A 17,007-nucleotide genomic window follows, 5' to 3' on the forward strand; every position below is an offset into this window, starting at 1 on the left:
GTCAATTTACAAACAATCTGACAAGCAAACACACTCACTTGAACATAGTTTGCACTGCTACGATAGTATTACAGTCAGCCAGAGTGTCTTCCTCCGCGGAATTGCTGAGTTCCTTGTTTACGACCACGACATTTTCCGCCAAAGTGATACCAGCGCGAAGGAGATCGTCCAAACAGTCGATGGATCCCTGCATCCAGTACACCAAAGGAAAGTATGACACCGCGTCAAGGAACGCAATTTCCGGTTTCCGTTCCAGCAGAAGAATGATTGGATTCAGCGATGTTTTTGATCTGACGGAGATTTTTAACGAACATTAAAATAATCACGTCCGTCTCAGTTCGTAATAAATATTTTCATGACTTGTACATTTTATTGTACTCTTTATCTCAAACGTATACAGTGTGCAATTTCTATTATATTTTTTCAAGTTGGTGAATATTACTTGCAGAGGCGTTTAAAGATTGTACCTAAAGTGCGCCCTTAAGGGAATTATAAAGTTGTAGATTCCGTTGCTGGCGTAATCAGCAGCCAGAATGATAGTCTTGTTTTGCCAATTGTACTCCTTCGCGTTTCTATAGGTACAGTGCTGACAAACCTGGCAAAGTAGCCGAAAATAATAGATTTTTAATCGATTTTTAATTACCAAAAAATTACAATAAATGTATAATACGTGCCTGTGCCAATTGAAGGCAACACAGAGGTTTCTTTTCTTTAAGTAGATAACATAACGTTGGAGAAACGCCTATGAAAGGTGAAACAGGTGGAAATCCCTTGACGATCCTGCAACAATTTCAATTAAATTGTTGCACGTTTCATATAATCGCATTTTCGTAGGAAATTTTTTACATTACATAGATCGAATGTAATTTATCCCGATTTTTGTTTGGTATTATAAACATCGTTTTAGATTTTTTGACAAGGTATTTTTGTATCATTACTGTACTCGATAATACTGGAATTTTTTAGCAAAATTGTCAAATATCTTTGGTGTCTTTGTATAATCAATAATCGATTACACGAGAAAAAAATGTCGCTCATCGATCGTAATATTCAACGTAGCGAATAATGTACAGCTTTATTTATGTACAATAATATAGTACATTGTGCTATTCACACTCAGGGTGTTAAACACGAGCAGATGTGCGGAATTACGAAAATGTGGAGGAAGCGAAACACCCGAAAAATGCTCAGAACGTTAAAAGTGTGTTCTTCTGTAACATGCTCTGAAGTAAAATTTTTCCAAACATTTCCATGACAATATTATCTTAGGTATCGTGGATGCATTTGAGAATTAAAACGCGACTGTGAAAATGCTGGCGATCAGGATTTAATCAAAATCGACACGTGAGTGCGTTTATTATAAAGATTAAATTTTTTAGGAACGGTAAAAGAAAGGAGGAAATATAGAAAGATATAAAATAAAGTTAGTTCTAACATCTAGGTACATGCACAACGAAAACGTTAGACTTTTATACATTTCTCTCAAGTCTGCTGTTTTCCACCGATCGATTAAACCGCGAAACACTTTTCATTTACTTGACGTGTATCAAAGGTATAAAAATAAATAATATTTGTATTTATATATAAACGAAAATTGTTTCGTATCGAAAACAAACGGAAGGGAGCTATTCGATTGACATGCGATCTCTTAGGTTTTAACATATACATTTGCACGTATCTGGCCGTATTATGCACAGGACATAAACATAAACTAATACATTCGTGGCTTTACGAGGAAAATAAATTTCTCGATCAGGTATATCGGTTGCGATAGTTTCGAGGTTTGTACGAATGCAATGTGAGTCGAGAACAGTCATGTAGAATGTAATTCTTCGATGAATTTGAGGAATTATATGCGTGGAAATAACTAATTATATGAACAACAGTAATAATATTCATTTTATGTTACAAATGTTATTTTTTTTTCATTTCGTGTTTCTTTCGATGCCATCAGCTTCTTCTTTCTGTTCATTGAATATCTACGTTTATTAGGATCTTTTTTTCAATCAATTAGCTTTGAAAGTCGCAACCCACCCACAGCTACTTACAACAAAACTTGAAATCCTTTGTTTCAACCCCTTGCAAATTAAAAATACAAATCGTTACAAACGAGAAACGTCCATGTGGGTATCGTTCGGTTCAATGAGAATTCCATGCACGATGATGATGTCTGACAATATTAAGTGATAGAGTTCGTATCGAATACGCCATAATTTACCGTGGATATCTCGTGTGTTACAAGGTAATGCACTCGATAGATAAAACTTTGACGAACACGGTACTGAAAGAAGAAAGATATTCGCTTTTTAGTAGACGAGAGTCGTTGATATCGCGGATCGAGCAAAACCCGAAACAATCCGGTACGTTTAGTTCGCCATCGCGCAAATCCTTTGAGGTCGATTTATCAATTCACCAGGGCGGAAAGTTCACCGTGGCCGCATTAGGTGCGTTTTCACAGCTTCGTTCGCGTCTCATCCAGCGTCTCGCATCGACATACGCGACATCAATTCCGAAGTTGGGTACGTTGCGAGCGATTCAGCGAGCAGAATTAAACAGTGAACTTCGGCGTACGACGCAGTCGATTAAATTCTGCTTCAAACAGTTCGCGGGAATTCTAAAGCTACGGATCTACTCGACCTCCCACGCTTCGCCAACTTCCTCCCACGCTTCTTAATGTGTTTTGGAACTGCGCGGCGCAGCCAGCCCGAGTGTCTGAATTATAGAAAATGTTTCGCTAATCAACTTTTCGGCGGGCGAAAATTACTCGGGCAACCCTTTCACGTCGGTGAATAGTTTAAGGCTCGTTCGTTGGACAGAAAATTGCAGAGGGAACATTCTGAATATTCGAAAGTCGAAACCACGCCTGTGAATGGGTGCCGATGAAATTAACCCCTTCCCGTGCCATTTAGCTCGACAAAATCCGTCCAAACAGACCAGACTGGTGATAAACTGATTTGTAACAGAGATTATAAGAATCGTGACCAACTCACGAGTCAGACTCGTTAAAGCACGGGAAGGGGTTAATTAAGAAAAATTTCTGGTGACTCGATCACCGAGCTCGGGGTTAGAAAATACCGGTTAATAGATTTGTATCGGGAATTCTATCAAAAGTTTTGGATTCTAGATCTTTTTGATGGTCAGATTTCCAAGTAAGATTCGTTCAAGCAACGGGACCCGAAGTTCTGAGCGTTTCCTCGCGAGAAGCGAGCCGGAAGAATAGTTTATATGAAAGCGTAAAAACGTAAACTCACCCTTTGAAACTGCTGGGCAAAGGTCGTGCGTCAAGACGGCAGTGCATAAAGACGATGCAGGAAGGAAGACATCGAAAACATCCACGAGGACATATAGGGTGTCAGGCAGGACAGCATCGAGCAGCGATTCAATACCATCGAGGCCGATTAGTGGTACGGGCATCGAGAGACATTCAGACAGGACAGATCGGCCATCAACGTAAACTTGCGTTTAATTGTATTTGGATGGTGAATGACGGACGAGCGTGACACCGACCTTTCGTTAAAAATCTTTTACCTTTTTCGTCCTGTCTGTCTCTTGTCACCGTGACGTTCGAACTTTTCAACCACTCGACGTTACTCGCGTCCCGAAATTAGAATTGTCTGGATACTCTTCGCCATATTTAAATCTCGCGACGTAAAGAAAAGTCAAATCAAATCGAAGAACGTAGTGAAAGTAAATGTAATATCGGGTACGGATGGACGATGGTAAATTTGATTTGTTCGAACGTTTAAAAAGAGTATAATGGCGAACGTCTAAAAATATTGCAAAGTAACGGAGAAGTAGGACGATCGAGTCGCGTCGAGTAGATTCGATCCGGAGGAAGTAACATCTAAGAAAAGAGTGCAGAAACAGGACGAGCATGGTGCAAAATTCCCTGCAGCACGGCTGTCGAACTTTATTTCGTGTGATGGATGGCTGGTAAGATCGTACAGATTTCAGACTGTTCTTTAACGCGAATGTAACTCTTCTGTCAAACGTACGATCAACCGTGTACGATCTTACAGTGCAATATTTAAACATTTCCAAGAAAATACTGGTCATCTTCGAACTAATGATTATATTAAAGTAATTACTCAAATTGTAAACGAGTATTTATATGTTTACATATAATACAATACAAAATAATTCGTCCCTCGAGAGGCTAACGTGAACAAATTTCGAACATCGAGTGTTTCGAAGACCCAGTATTCTCTCCCTAAGACTAATACCGAGAGATATAATATATATTCAGAATAAGAACGAGTGATAAAGGAGATACATTCATCAGATATAAATATAGAGATATGCGAATAAATAAAATACACAAATACGTCCGATGCACAAGAGATCGTGCCATGCAAGTGCACGAGACAGTGAAAGATCGTGTCACTCTTAAGGATTCCACGATCGTGCTCAGATACATATATTATATATTATATTGGTCAAATAGAGGAAACGATATTTTTCATCTATCTAATAAGTACGTCTATAAACGTATATTCGTCTAAGATCGACGACTCGTTCCTTTACGTTCACGTCAATATCACACATACTGGGCGACCGTCTACCTTGAATCCTTGCGACCTTGGACGTAACATGATGGTATGAAAAGTGACGATGAAATCCTGTTCGAGAAATACTCACGCGATCTTTTCGCTGGGCGATCTCCATGGAACGTCGTCGTCCATTTCGTCCTCGGACTCGTCGCCTTCGTGATCCAAGGACTCTTGGCCAGGAAGATGCAAGGTCGAGCTCGTCAGCATGTCTGGCACTGGCAGGATGCTTGGTCTCCTGCTCCCTGAAATGGTTTCATTGAAAAGTTTGGTACAAACGTTATTTCATTATCAAATATCGATGTTTGAAAAACAGAATTCATTTTTCTTCCATTACATTTTTAGTTTCGTGTAAATTTATTTTTAAGTTGAAGAGAGTTATGTATACTTTTTAGGTACCTTGCATATGCATATGTATTTTGTTATACTGATACTTTAATTGATTGGCTACGTGAAAAATGTAACTCAATAATGAATTACCTCTTCTTTGTGTGAGAATCTCGGGACTGAGTAGATTGGGATTTGGATCTAGAGATCGCGGTACGTCCAAATGATTCCCGGTGATCGGCGTCTGTGGCGTGGATCCTCCGTCTTTCAAACATTGTCGCGAATCTCCGAATCCACCGGGATCGAGATACGTTGCTGTGAAATTTAACATCAGTTGCGGATAACCTACCAAGGAAGGTGTTATCCAAATATCGAAACATCAGATTTATAATACCGTATTAAAGATACAATTTATTAGGCATTTTAGAAGGAATTTAGTTTAATTTTTTTGTCTTATTAGCTCTCATACTTAATACATTTCATTTAAACCTTTTAAAAATGAATCTTAAAATTTATATTTGTTTTAACAATTATTTAATTTCTTTTAAGTGAACATCGCCTAAGTACTGCACATAATAAATTATATCTTTCATTAGATATAATAGTAATAGTAATAAACTAAAATTTTTCTTCTAACTTTCTACCTACGTTGCAATTTTAATTACTTTATTCAGTATTTTATCCAATACTATTTTCTATCGATATGGTACAATAAAAATAATGGTGATACTTGAAACTGTAAAGCGAATTAAAAAATTGCAACATCAGCGAATATTGTTTTATTATGAAATATTCTATTCAACGATTATTCTACGATCTACAACTAGCAATGACACGTTTCAAGCTTCAAACTAGAAATTTGAGGCAATAGCAATTCTTCTTGTTTTTGTTTCATGTATATGTGTATTTACATTGCAAGTTTGAAGTGTTTTTCTCTCATACTTCTACGAAATATTTCTTCCTTGTGTATGTTGCTTTAACCCATTTATTAATAGTAAAAATAAATATTTTATATATTAAGACCTCTCGTAACTTTACATAATGAATGGGCTACGCAAAATGTATTGAGCTATTTACAATCAGAGGATCGATTCAGATAAGATCACGCATGTAAATGTATTTCTTTTAACAATAAGCAGTTGTATCAACCACTATGCAATAAAGCATTCCGTATGTTAGAACAAGCAGCCATGCTGAAGCATGCCATCTAGAAAATAGATAATGCAATAATATATATAAATAAATAGAAAAGTAACTTCGTATTTAAAATTGTTACATATTCAAGTGAAATTATTTAAACTCCATACTACAATTTAGAAAATACAATAGCAAATGAGTCACAGGATTTTTAAGACAATAATTAATAAATGGTTCTTGTTAAATATCTGGTTAAAATATATTGCTTTGAAAATATACGCAATATTCGATTCGTTTAAATGTTTTTACTACTGTAACTTGTTGGCAGTCAGAAACTAGTTAATTTCGTCTACGACTTTATCGAAACCGTCAGTTGTTAAACAATTGTAGATACGTTACGATGAATACACAGTTATATAACACAAAAAAAGTAGTTAGTATATTCCAATAACGTTAAGAGCCCTACGGTTCAGATGTTCATCCACTCAAGCAAAGAAGCATTTGCCACAAAGTACGCCCAAAAATATACACAGACGAATTACCATCACCATAGCACGCAAATCAGCCTCTCCGAGATCCCCGTATTATTCTCCACGAATCCACGCGAATAAAAAGGAAGAGCAAACCGTAGCCATCACCGTACAATCCACGACAAAAAGATAGCGTACGCCAACGTTTTACACAATTCGTAAAATAAATGGAACAAGCCCGTATACGTTTACTTTGACTTTGTGTTTACGATAAGAATGTACTTTTCAATTAATATCAGATTTATTTGGAATTTTTGTTTCTGCAATTTTTCTTTGGTACGAATTATTTCTGAATATTTCGGAGTTTTTGGTTTCGTTATGTACTTGTTACATCTTTTCTAACTTTTTTAACGTTCCATGTTTCTAATATTAAGAGAAACTTTCTGTCAGCTACGATTACACTCTTCGTGAAGAACAGTGAAAAAATCAGAGCAACAGTTAACAGGAGCTCGATAATTTTTATATATTACGAAATTATATTTATTCAGTGTTTTCCAAATTTAATTCAAATTACTAATCGAACGATTGCTCCTTCCAAAAAGTAAATGCAATTCAATAGCGTGGTATCTAATTGTCGTGGGGTGTACGATTAAAAAAATAATGTACACAGAGACGAGTAATAAATGGTGAAAAAGATAAGGAAAACGGAAGAAGAAAGAATAGAAGGCAAGCGCATGCGACACTCACGGTGGACATCGGATGCGATTATGTTGTGGTGTTCGAGTGGTGTGGGCGTGCTAGGGAGGACCTGCAAAATAACCTGTGGGGCCCTGTGAGCCTGTGTACCGTGCACGTTCTGTCCACGGGGCCCCGTACAGGTCGTCTCCTGTCTGCAGCAAGCTGTTTCGTTCAGCGCATTGTTACAACTGTTGGAATAGCGACGGTGCTCGTTGGCACCGGGCTTGTTTGCTGTACCGTTCCCATCGCCGCCGGCGATCGTGCAGCTGGTGGATATCGTCGTCGTGGTCGTCGTCATTCCCGCGCTTGTTCCAGAATTCATCGCCGTGCTGTTGTTGGCGGTCGTGTTCCCTGTCGTCCCGCTGTTTCCCGTCCCGTCGGTTTTCGTGTCGACGATCACCTGCGTGCCCTCCGTACCCGTCACGCTCTGATTATTCGCCACCACGAACGCGGAGTTCTCCTCCTTCGTAATGCTCATGTAATAGCAGGTGTCGGTTTTCTTCATTATGTGACGCGGACCTGGATCACCGGAGAACGAAGGTCACGGCGATCGATAGAGTTATTCAAAATTTTTGAACAGTCCAAAATATGAACAGTCGTAGGAAGTATATTCAGGTCGAGTATTAAAAAAAAGCTAAGTTAGTAGGGTGGAACGAAACATAATTAACAGATTCGTCGAGGTACCATTCAAACATTATTTTTACAATTTTGTAGAATTAATCGAAGCATTAAACACTTCGTTTGGATTTCAATTATTACGAGCCTCTCAGCAGATGGAATTTTACGATCTCTCTACAAGTTTCTTACATTAATTCCGTTTCACGAGTAAACGCGAAGGATTATTTTCTACCCTATGACTATAAAAAAGTTGCAACGTAAAAGATTTAAAAATGTACTTAAAAGAGGGTGGAGAATGAACCTTCGACGAGCCATATGGCATCGTTCCGTAGCTTTTAAGAAGTTGAAAATACTGCGACAGTGAGGGGATATTAATATAATAGTTACCAGGATTTAAGAGGATGGTGTCCTCGTAAAATTCCGGAAGTTCCGCCGGTCTGACAGCGACCAGCGCCACCCCATATTTACGATGACTGTGGAAGGACGCGTAAGTGAAGGATTTGCCCTCGTACTCGCCGAAAAACCGAGAATCCCCGAGAATAATGTGATAAATCTCGTTTCCAGAACATTTACCGTACAGCCTATGCCATTCTTCTTGCGATTGCTGACCTTCCCTGAAGAAAAAGAAAGAGTTCCCTTTCTCGGATAAATTTCGATAAAGTTCGATGCTACGCAATATCGAACGGGTTCACGTTAAAATCTATTTCTGTTTTGAATTTTTGCGAATATCCGTCAACTCACTGTCCTCTGGAAGTGTGCAGCAAAAGGGTGACCAAGGTCGATGCACCAGGACACGTGCAGTTGTTCGCCAAAAGGGCGTATTTGAACTCGTCCTCGCACACCACGTGCTCCGCGAATTTCACGTGAAGCTTGTTTTCCGGACGGAAGATTTGAACGTACTGAGGAACGTTTGGTGCAAAGTCCTTCACCGCCCATGACCTGCCATCAATCGCAAACATACTCGTCACAAGCTAAGATTTCGTACCTTTCCCTTAGCATAGAAAAAAGTCAATTATTTTTAAGCCACTACGTCTGAACACCTACTGTTTCTTATATTTTTAATTTTTTTCAGTTATATAAATTATCTCGTATTCTTCTTTGTAAAGTGACATTTATCAAACAAAGTTCGGTGTCTTTCTATTTGACCAACCTTTTTACATTTAATTATACGACTTCTTATTAACTGATTTCACGATTCGACTAACCTAAGTATCGTGTGTTCGTCAGCGGCGGTTTTATCGGCATAATTTCTGGCTGCAAGAACGAAGCAGGCTTCCGCTTCGTTCATTCTGGCCCTGGTGAGATCGTTATCTTTCAGACACGATCCTTGAATGTAGATTACCCTTTGTGCCCAGATGGGCACCTGTAAAATCATTCGCATTGTGGTATCCAGTTCCATTGGTGACAACAGTACCACGTAATAGTCCTAAATGTAATTAAAATCATCCGTCAAGCTTCTGTTGAACACGTTCCCAAAGGATTTAAATTTCATGGTCACGTTGAATTTATCACAAAATTTTCTAGTGTAACAGAGCTGTTACGAATCTTCAAAATCGTGTTCGTGAATTTTTCGAACACGATGAGTCCCCCACTCACGCAGTTAATTCATTTTGAAAAGTTAATGTAGTTTGGTACTAAATTCTCGTCATAAAAATTAATTGAAGTTACGCAAAATCGTGCGTATTGCTTCGCGAAAGAAAAGGCCGAAGAAATATTTAATATGTGAATAGAAGTATGCACAAAATACAGCAATTTATTTATAACGTTTATTCGCCCCAACAGTTAAATATATTTATTGTAAAATATTTCATTCTATTTATCCTTTATTTAAATTTGTACAGGACGTAAATCCGTGTAATTCGAGAACTCGCCGCGTATAGTGATCGAGTACGACTAATCGTGAAAGGAAAGAAATGTAAATTAAGCGATGCTGAAAGTAATGAGAGCAATTTTCTGGTCGAATTTCTAACCTGTAGCAAAGGGTGGGCGTAAAACTCGTTTAGAAAATCCATGATGGTGTCGGCTTGCAGCGTCGTACTGCAGACCACCACGTGTTTCTCGCTCTGTGCTCTGTGGGACGAATACGAGCCGCCCAGCTTTTGTCTTTCCATCCACGTGAAAGCCAGCTGCTCGAACTGTAACGGAAATAACGACGAAATTAGACGCCACAAATACTGCATCGATACACGTTCGATTTTGTTTATCTAATTTTCTTTTTGATTTCCTTCTTATTTTTGCCTGTTAAATCACTCTCATGGACGATTACTTTGCTTTAATTACCACTAGTAGTCGAACAGCCTGTACATACGTGACCTAAGAATATAGCGCTGAACGGAATATTCGTGTATCACGTGTTACTGACAGGTTTGACATATGAAATGAACGGTTATCACTGTCATCAGAATCTCCATTGGAGTTCGACATCTGGCCTTTGGCTCGATCCCTCGTCATTAGTCAATGACCTCGGGCAACAAGTAGGGAAGCATACATATTTTAGTTAGGTTCCACAGTGAGTCGATTTAATTACGCGTTTGTCACTGGCGTGTACTAATTAATTTCCCCACGGGGCAATTTTGGTCCGCGTTCTACCGCCGGATTTTGTCGAAACTTGAAAAATTCACGGCGAAATTCGTTTTTATATTGGGAAATGGAATGGAGATTAAATGGAATTAAATTTAAAGGAAATAATTTATGACACTCTGGAATACATATTTCCCATTCACGCTAAGAGAAAAGAATGTTTCGTTTCTGTTTGGGTGCTGTCAAAGCGATGTTAAATTTATACTTAATAAATATTTTCTCCTTTATTACCTTGTGTAACGTCGTTGTAAAAATACGAGCAATACTATTTGATGGAATTAATTTATATTCGATGTCAAGAGCTGTTTGATTTATTTTTCGCTGTACAATTTATCTGTTTAGAGCAACAAAATGATATAAAACACATTTGGCGTTACATTCTATTTTATTGTAAGGTATTCTGCGAGACAATAGTCGAGACAGGATCGATTTTATTTATACGATTACCGAGAAACATGGGATCGTTCCGCCCGAAACATTTGACGTTAAGTACGAGATAAAAGTTTTATACGATCGGTAATTCTAGGAATGATAAATATTCTTTGAGTTGTGAATAGCAAGAAATAAATGTCGAATACCTCCTGCCTTTATGCGGTTCCTTATAGCGGAGCAACCAGTTAAATATCGTAAAAAGGATCGTTAAATCAGTATAGCGTTAACGCCGAGTCAAAAGAACCGACGGCCATTGATATATTTGCAAAAAGAAACCAAAGCTTTGTGTACTATAGACAATAGCTGAATGAATGCATTTGCATAAAAATAAAATAGTAAATGCTTATATAGGGCACTTCTACAGGGTGGTAGATTACTTTCATTATCTCGGAGAAAATAAGTAACTGTTCGATTCGAAAGTAAATATTTTTTTATCGACTTTCAGTTCATTCATTAGTTAAAGAATTAAAATTCGAGAATATTATTATCATCAGATATAGTGTGATATATTTCACCGTGTATATGTATGCATATTCTTTTAGAAAATAATTAAAGTTATGGACCTGTACAGAAATCTGTTCGTCATTCGAGAATTTTAAAACTATAGTTTTCATTCCGCACGTTTTGCATATGTTTTGCATAAGCGCATATTTTTCGCACGAATGCATGGATTTTCCATATTCGACCCGTAATCTGCCGAGCAAAAATAAGCTAGATAGACGTATATAGTAAATCTATCAGTGACGATCGTCGCATGATCTATTTTCGACTTAACCCTGAACTGTCACACCATGATCTTTCAAGTTTGACGCGATCTGTGCATATTTCGAACCAATAAAAGATTCTGCAACAATTTACTGAAATTCTTTCAAGCGCGTAATTCGAGAGCGTAATATTCAAATATTAAAAGAAAATTACAACGTTTTATTCGCAATTATATCACGGTACAGGAACCAAGCTCAGCGTCTTACAGGGAAAATTGTACTTAACGACGCACGGTGAATAATAAAAAAACCGATTTTAGAAATTTACATTTACGACTTAAAGCTTTCAGGAAGAAATGCCACTTAAATTGGATGTGTGGCGCAAAGTCGCAACCTCGTAGGATTAAGATTAACTCTGGAATGGCGCACTGGGCTCTTTCATGATCCCAGCAAAATTTTCGTTGTAAATCAAGAAAAGTGGGTACTTTTATTTTTGAAAAAATCTTATTATTAATGTATATCTTAGATACTGAACAATGAATACTGAACGAAAGGTGAAACGATGCTTGAAGAATTCTCGGTTAAAGAATGTGTAAAGGAGGATTTGGAGGATACGTACCTGTGTAGGTAGAACGATGAGAGCAACGCAGATCATGATGACCATGTAAAGCTGCGAAGGCCAAATGTCAGGTACAAAGTCCCCGTAACCGACCGTGGAAAACGTGACCACCACGTAGTACGTGCTTTGAAACAGATTCAAATGCCTGTGCCCCGCTCTCTGAAAGTGTTGGATCCCGCATACGCTGAAAACACCAGATTGAAAAGTGCCATCTCAGATCGTATCCCGCGTAATTACGGTTCCCAGGGTTATTAAAATCATCGTGGAGGGGCAACTGTACGGTAGTAATTTGAGTTTGTCGCTGAATGCGTCCTCCTGACGCAATCGTCGAAGCCGATCGTACAATTAGCCGCATCCTCGAGTATCCTGGGACGCGTTTCGAGACCCTTTCATCTCGCAGGAACGACGAAAGCAAAGGATTCGAGGAAAGGTGGAGGACCTACCGGAAGAGCAAGCCACTCTAACGAACAACATTCATAAACGACGTGCTTCCATTATGCATGTAACCTCATTTTTCTATCGATATTTAGTCCTATATCTCTCTACCTAGTTCCTTTTCCCCCTTCCTTTGGGCGTACGATTTCGTCATCGCGGTCGTATCTTAATTTTCCTACGCGATATTTTCGGATTCGAACGATCCTCCGCGGTTCAAATAACGTTTGGACGAACCATTCGAGAGTACTTGGCACGAATTTATGATAATTGGAGGTTTCCTCTACGAGAGTCTTTAGTTGCGCGAGAACAATTCCACTCATCGTTACGAATATACTTTTTCAATCGTTGAAACGTTTTTATATACAACGAGAAAAGAACAAGCTAGACGGAGGAGGCGGATACGATCGGGGTAAACATTTAAATTTATTGCAAAATAATTTAGTACCAAGTGCCGATAAAATGAGGGACACTCGCAGAACTTTTACATTCTATCGAGAGATTGATCTTATGCATAAGGCATGAATACTCGCTACACGATTGCTCGAAAGTTTTACACCCCCACAATATTGTATCCAAATCCTACAGAAAATTTATAGGATGAATAGGACTGTAGGAACTTACAAAAAGTCTAAAAAGAAGAATGGGAGGTTATGAGTATTAATCACTTGGAAAATATAATATCCCTAAACGGTTGAAATGTAAGAGAATATAAGAAACGATTTTTCAAAACTCGAAGGACGGAGATCCCCGTAAACGAAGGCCTCAATTTCTCTGATAAAATAAAAATTCCAATAAACGTGTTCGAAGCATGATTCTTGTAGTTCTCATATTTTTCCAAACATTGATTTGAACAGTATTCGCACGCGAGCAAAGCGAAAAACACGTTGAATAGTAAGGGAGCCAACAATATTGCTTTGTAATTAGACGCTTTTCGTTTTGTTTGACTGCGTCGACGCACGCGGCAAAAGAATCGAAATATCAGTGTAGTTCTGAGATTAGAAATATTTCTGATATTTCAAAATCGCTATCGTCTTTGTTCAAATTTTTATTGCCCTGTTATCGACGACACTAATGGAAAAAATAAATTAAATAAATGTTACGTGTGAAATGTAGCGTATACGATATATTAACATTATTAATGTATTACGTTATTATAAAATTAGTGCTCAGAGCGGACGATAATTGATCGAACCGCGTGTTTGGCATGCGTGATGCACAGTGTGTCTTGTAATGCGTGGAAAATATTTCAGAGATTCGTTTAGCACTTGAAAACAATGGAAAATGTCCATGTAAATGCATGTCCTTCGTTGAAGTAAGTCTATAGTCGCCGTAGTTCAAATCTAGGTGTGAATAAAAATAGCGTTTCAGTTCTTTTCCGAGCAATTTATTATTGATCGTTGGTGGTTAGACCTTCGTATCATTTATGACGTTTTGATCCCTCGCAAATCTTCATAGAACAATTGTTCGCAACCTTATTCTATTACAAAGAGCAAAATGCTAAAACAGAGAATATAATTAAGATACGATGTGTCGTCTTTTTGGGACACTCTATACGAATTTACTGCGATTTTATGTGCATTTTCACTGCAATCCGGAGAATGGTATCGACAGATTATGTTTCACCATAATTCACCGTCAGTCTAATTTCAATTTTGGTCAGCAAAAGTTGGTCTTTGATTTACATTCACGAAACGATGCCCTTTATATTTTGCTTTGAAAATGTGGACGTAAATTCTGGGACGAATACGGTACACGAAAGTAATAAAGAAGTTGATGTAAACATTTTCCCTGTTTGATGTTGCTATTCCATGTTTCATGAGACATTTTTAGAATTTTTGCTCGCCTGTTCATTTGTTTGTTTCGTTCGCATGTTCGTAAATATTTGTGAAAAATATTTATTACTTTTGCGCGCTATGTTACTTCTCGATATCATGCCCATACTTGACGAAACACTCTGTACAAGTTGAAGGCAGAACAACTTTGAAGTTCCTGTCTTTTCGGGAAAGAATTGAAAAAGAGAGTCTCTTGTTACGCTGTGACAATATTTCAGCTTTGAAAGGCCGAAAGAGAAACGCGTTGTACGACGCGTCAGAAAATAAAGAGAGGCGAACGAAACAGTGAATTGGCAGTGCAGATTTAAGATCGTTGCAGCACCATTTTTATTTCACGATGCAATTTCGTTTTTGCGACACGCTGCCTGCTTCGTTGTTTTTCAGCGTTGTATTTTGTATAGACCTGCCATTTTATTATCAACAAGAATAGTGTGAAAGCGATCGTACCAGGAAAGAAAGAAAACAAATTGAAATTGAAAATTTTGAAGCTGACCATATTTTTAAAAAGGAAGCTTCAAGAGGATTAAGCAAACCGCTTAGGTTCGTGCTCTCTTAATTCGTCAAGGAATGATATTTCTCTTACTTATTGCACCGGTGGAATGCTGAAAAATCCGACAAATTTTACGAGAAATATGCTCGCCATTTTACGGTTTAATACTGGAATTTCAATTAACTTTTTTTATCATGCTCATGACGCTTAATCGTTTCGCCATCCTATCATCGTCTAAAGAATTTAAATTACGAGTGTATTATTGTACAATTTCGATGGAACATTTTAAGTTTATGCATGAAAATTTCGTGAAGACCTTAAATAATGAGTAATTAATTTTGTTTACATATTGTGAGATGCAAGAGAAACTGAAATACAACTCCTATAAACAGAGTGAAATAAAATGAGCAACAGGATGATACAGTTGGCATTTTAATTATACCTAAAATTAAGTTATAGGAATATTTGTTACACAGAAGATACACTGTGCATAATTACACGATAGTAATGTTAGAAAAAGATGTCAATTTAGTAAAGAACAATTCTTTTCGTTCAAATTCGAGTAATACGAGCCACTTTCTTGAAAAGAGAGAAATATTACTTGAAGTTTCTTGCAACACCAAGTTATCGTTGCTCCAAAAACTTGGAATACAAAATCACTGTTCGATTTCCTATCAATCGTAATTTTGTGTTCAGCCCAGCTCCGCAAAGCCGATTATCTCTCGTCGAATATATATCCAAATTTCGACAGTTCATTTAACCGGCTTAATCGAAATCGTATTAGTCCTGTTAAATAAGGGCCAACAGACTATCAAAGCAAACGAAATTCCATTAAATAATTATCGTTAGTAACGTCGAAAACATTTAATAGAATTGTTACGAATGAAACTATTCGAATAATTTACTTACAGATTGGAATATTTTCATAAATAGACAAATAACGCATATTGAAAGCATTAAAACTTCGCACGCGTGCAATTCCGAAACTACTAGGGGTTTCTCCATAATTGAGCCATCATCAGAAGCGGTAAACCTTCCTTTTTAAAATGATTTTTGATTTTTGGCGATCCGACTTTCCGTTTTGGAGATATCGTAATTTATATGAAAGGATAATTTTTTAATTCGATTATCTCTATCTCCGTCTAACGTGACGACGGTCGACGACCTTGACAAGGCCGTAGTGAAAGTTCATTGACCTCACGACGTAAACAATGAAACTTAAGACGCTTCGAACCTTTATATCTCCGGAACTAATTACGTTATCGATTTGAAACAAGTCTCGTTTTAAAGGACTTCTCATCCTCTATTCAATAAACATAACAACTGTTATAATTTATGCTGCCTTCTATGTTTATTTGGAAATCATTGCATGAAATTAAGTGCTGGAATCTTTTTCAAGTCTATTATCTTTCCGTATTTCCCGAATTGTTCTTCTGGATTTTCATCTCGTGAAATACGACCTCGTTGCATTCTGTACGATGTTGATCGTTGATTCGTTTCAACGTCCAGTTACCGAAACGGCTATAATTCCTCCGAGTGGTCGACGAACATGAATTTTTCAGCCTTATCGTCCAGCTTCTTTCTCCACTCTATCGGAATACGTACACACGCGTTACAACTCAAGGTATTTATGTTTCCGACATCTGACAATCTCGAATACCATAATTCATATGGTGTTTTGCCGGTCGCTTTCGTCGGTAACCTGCTTTACAAGCAGTTGGCGGTATTTACTGCCTCAACCCACTATTTTTTCTCCATATTTGCATCTAGGATCATGCACCGTGCCGTTTCATCTGTTTTTACGTTCTGTAGTCCTTCTTTTTTTAAATAACCCTGCAAGCTATCGTTTACATACTTCCGACCTTATTACTTTCGGACGTTTTTGATACCGCGTTTTCATCGTTTCCACGAATCGACGAATACATGCATCTCGACTGGCCTATTCAGCATCGAGTCCCCGTATCTCAACAGTTTCGTAACAGTGTAATATTCATTCGAATCATCCCTGAATACTAAAATTTAGACAATAATTCTCTATCCTCTAATCTTATCCTATTTATCTTCAAGAAAACGGATGT

General features: G+C 37.7%; 1 protein-coding gene across 1 annotated transcript in view; it reads right to left on the reverse strand.

The window, feature by feature from the left end:
* Slo2 (slowpoke 2) overlaps positions 1-17,007 on the reverse strand; it is a 199,289-nt gene that overhangs the window by 13,860 nt on the left and 168,422 nt on the right. Inside the window, exons 8-18 of the mRNA XM_076762347.1 lie at positions 12,173-12,356; positions 9,808-9,972; positions 9,043-9,263; positions 8,579-8,776; positions 8,225-8,451; positions 7,229-7,738; positions 5,028-5,219; positions 4,639-4,792; positions 675-780; positions 468-595; positions 39-290 (exon numbers count right to left, since the gene is read on the reverse strand). Coding sequence (XP_076618462.1) covers positions 39-290; positions 468-595; positions 675-780; positions 4,639-4,792; positions 5,028-5,219; positions 7,229-7,738; positions 8,225-8,451; positions 8,579-8,776; positions 9,043-9,263; positions 9,808-9,972; positions 12,173-12,356 — 2,337 coding nt within the window. The remainder of the gene's footprint in view (positions 1-38; positions 291-467; positions 596-674; positions 781-4,638; positions 4,793-5,027; positions 5,220-7,228; positions 7,739-8,224; positions 8,452-8,578; positions 8,777-9,042; positions 9,264-9,807; positions 9,973-12,172; positions 12,357-17,007) is intronic.

The sequence above is a fragment of the Colletes latitarsis genome, chromosome 1, assembly GCF_051014445.1.
Source record: "Colletes latitarsis isolate SP2378_abdomen chromosome 1, iyColLati1, whole genome shotgun sequence".
NCBI lineage: Eukaryota > Metazoa > Arthropoda > Insecta > Hymenoptera > Colletidae > Colletes > Colletes latitarsis.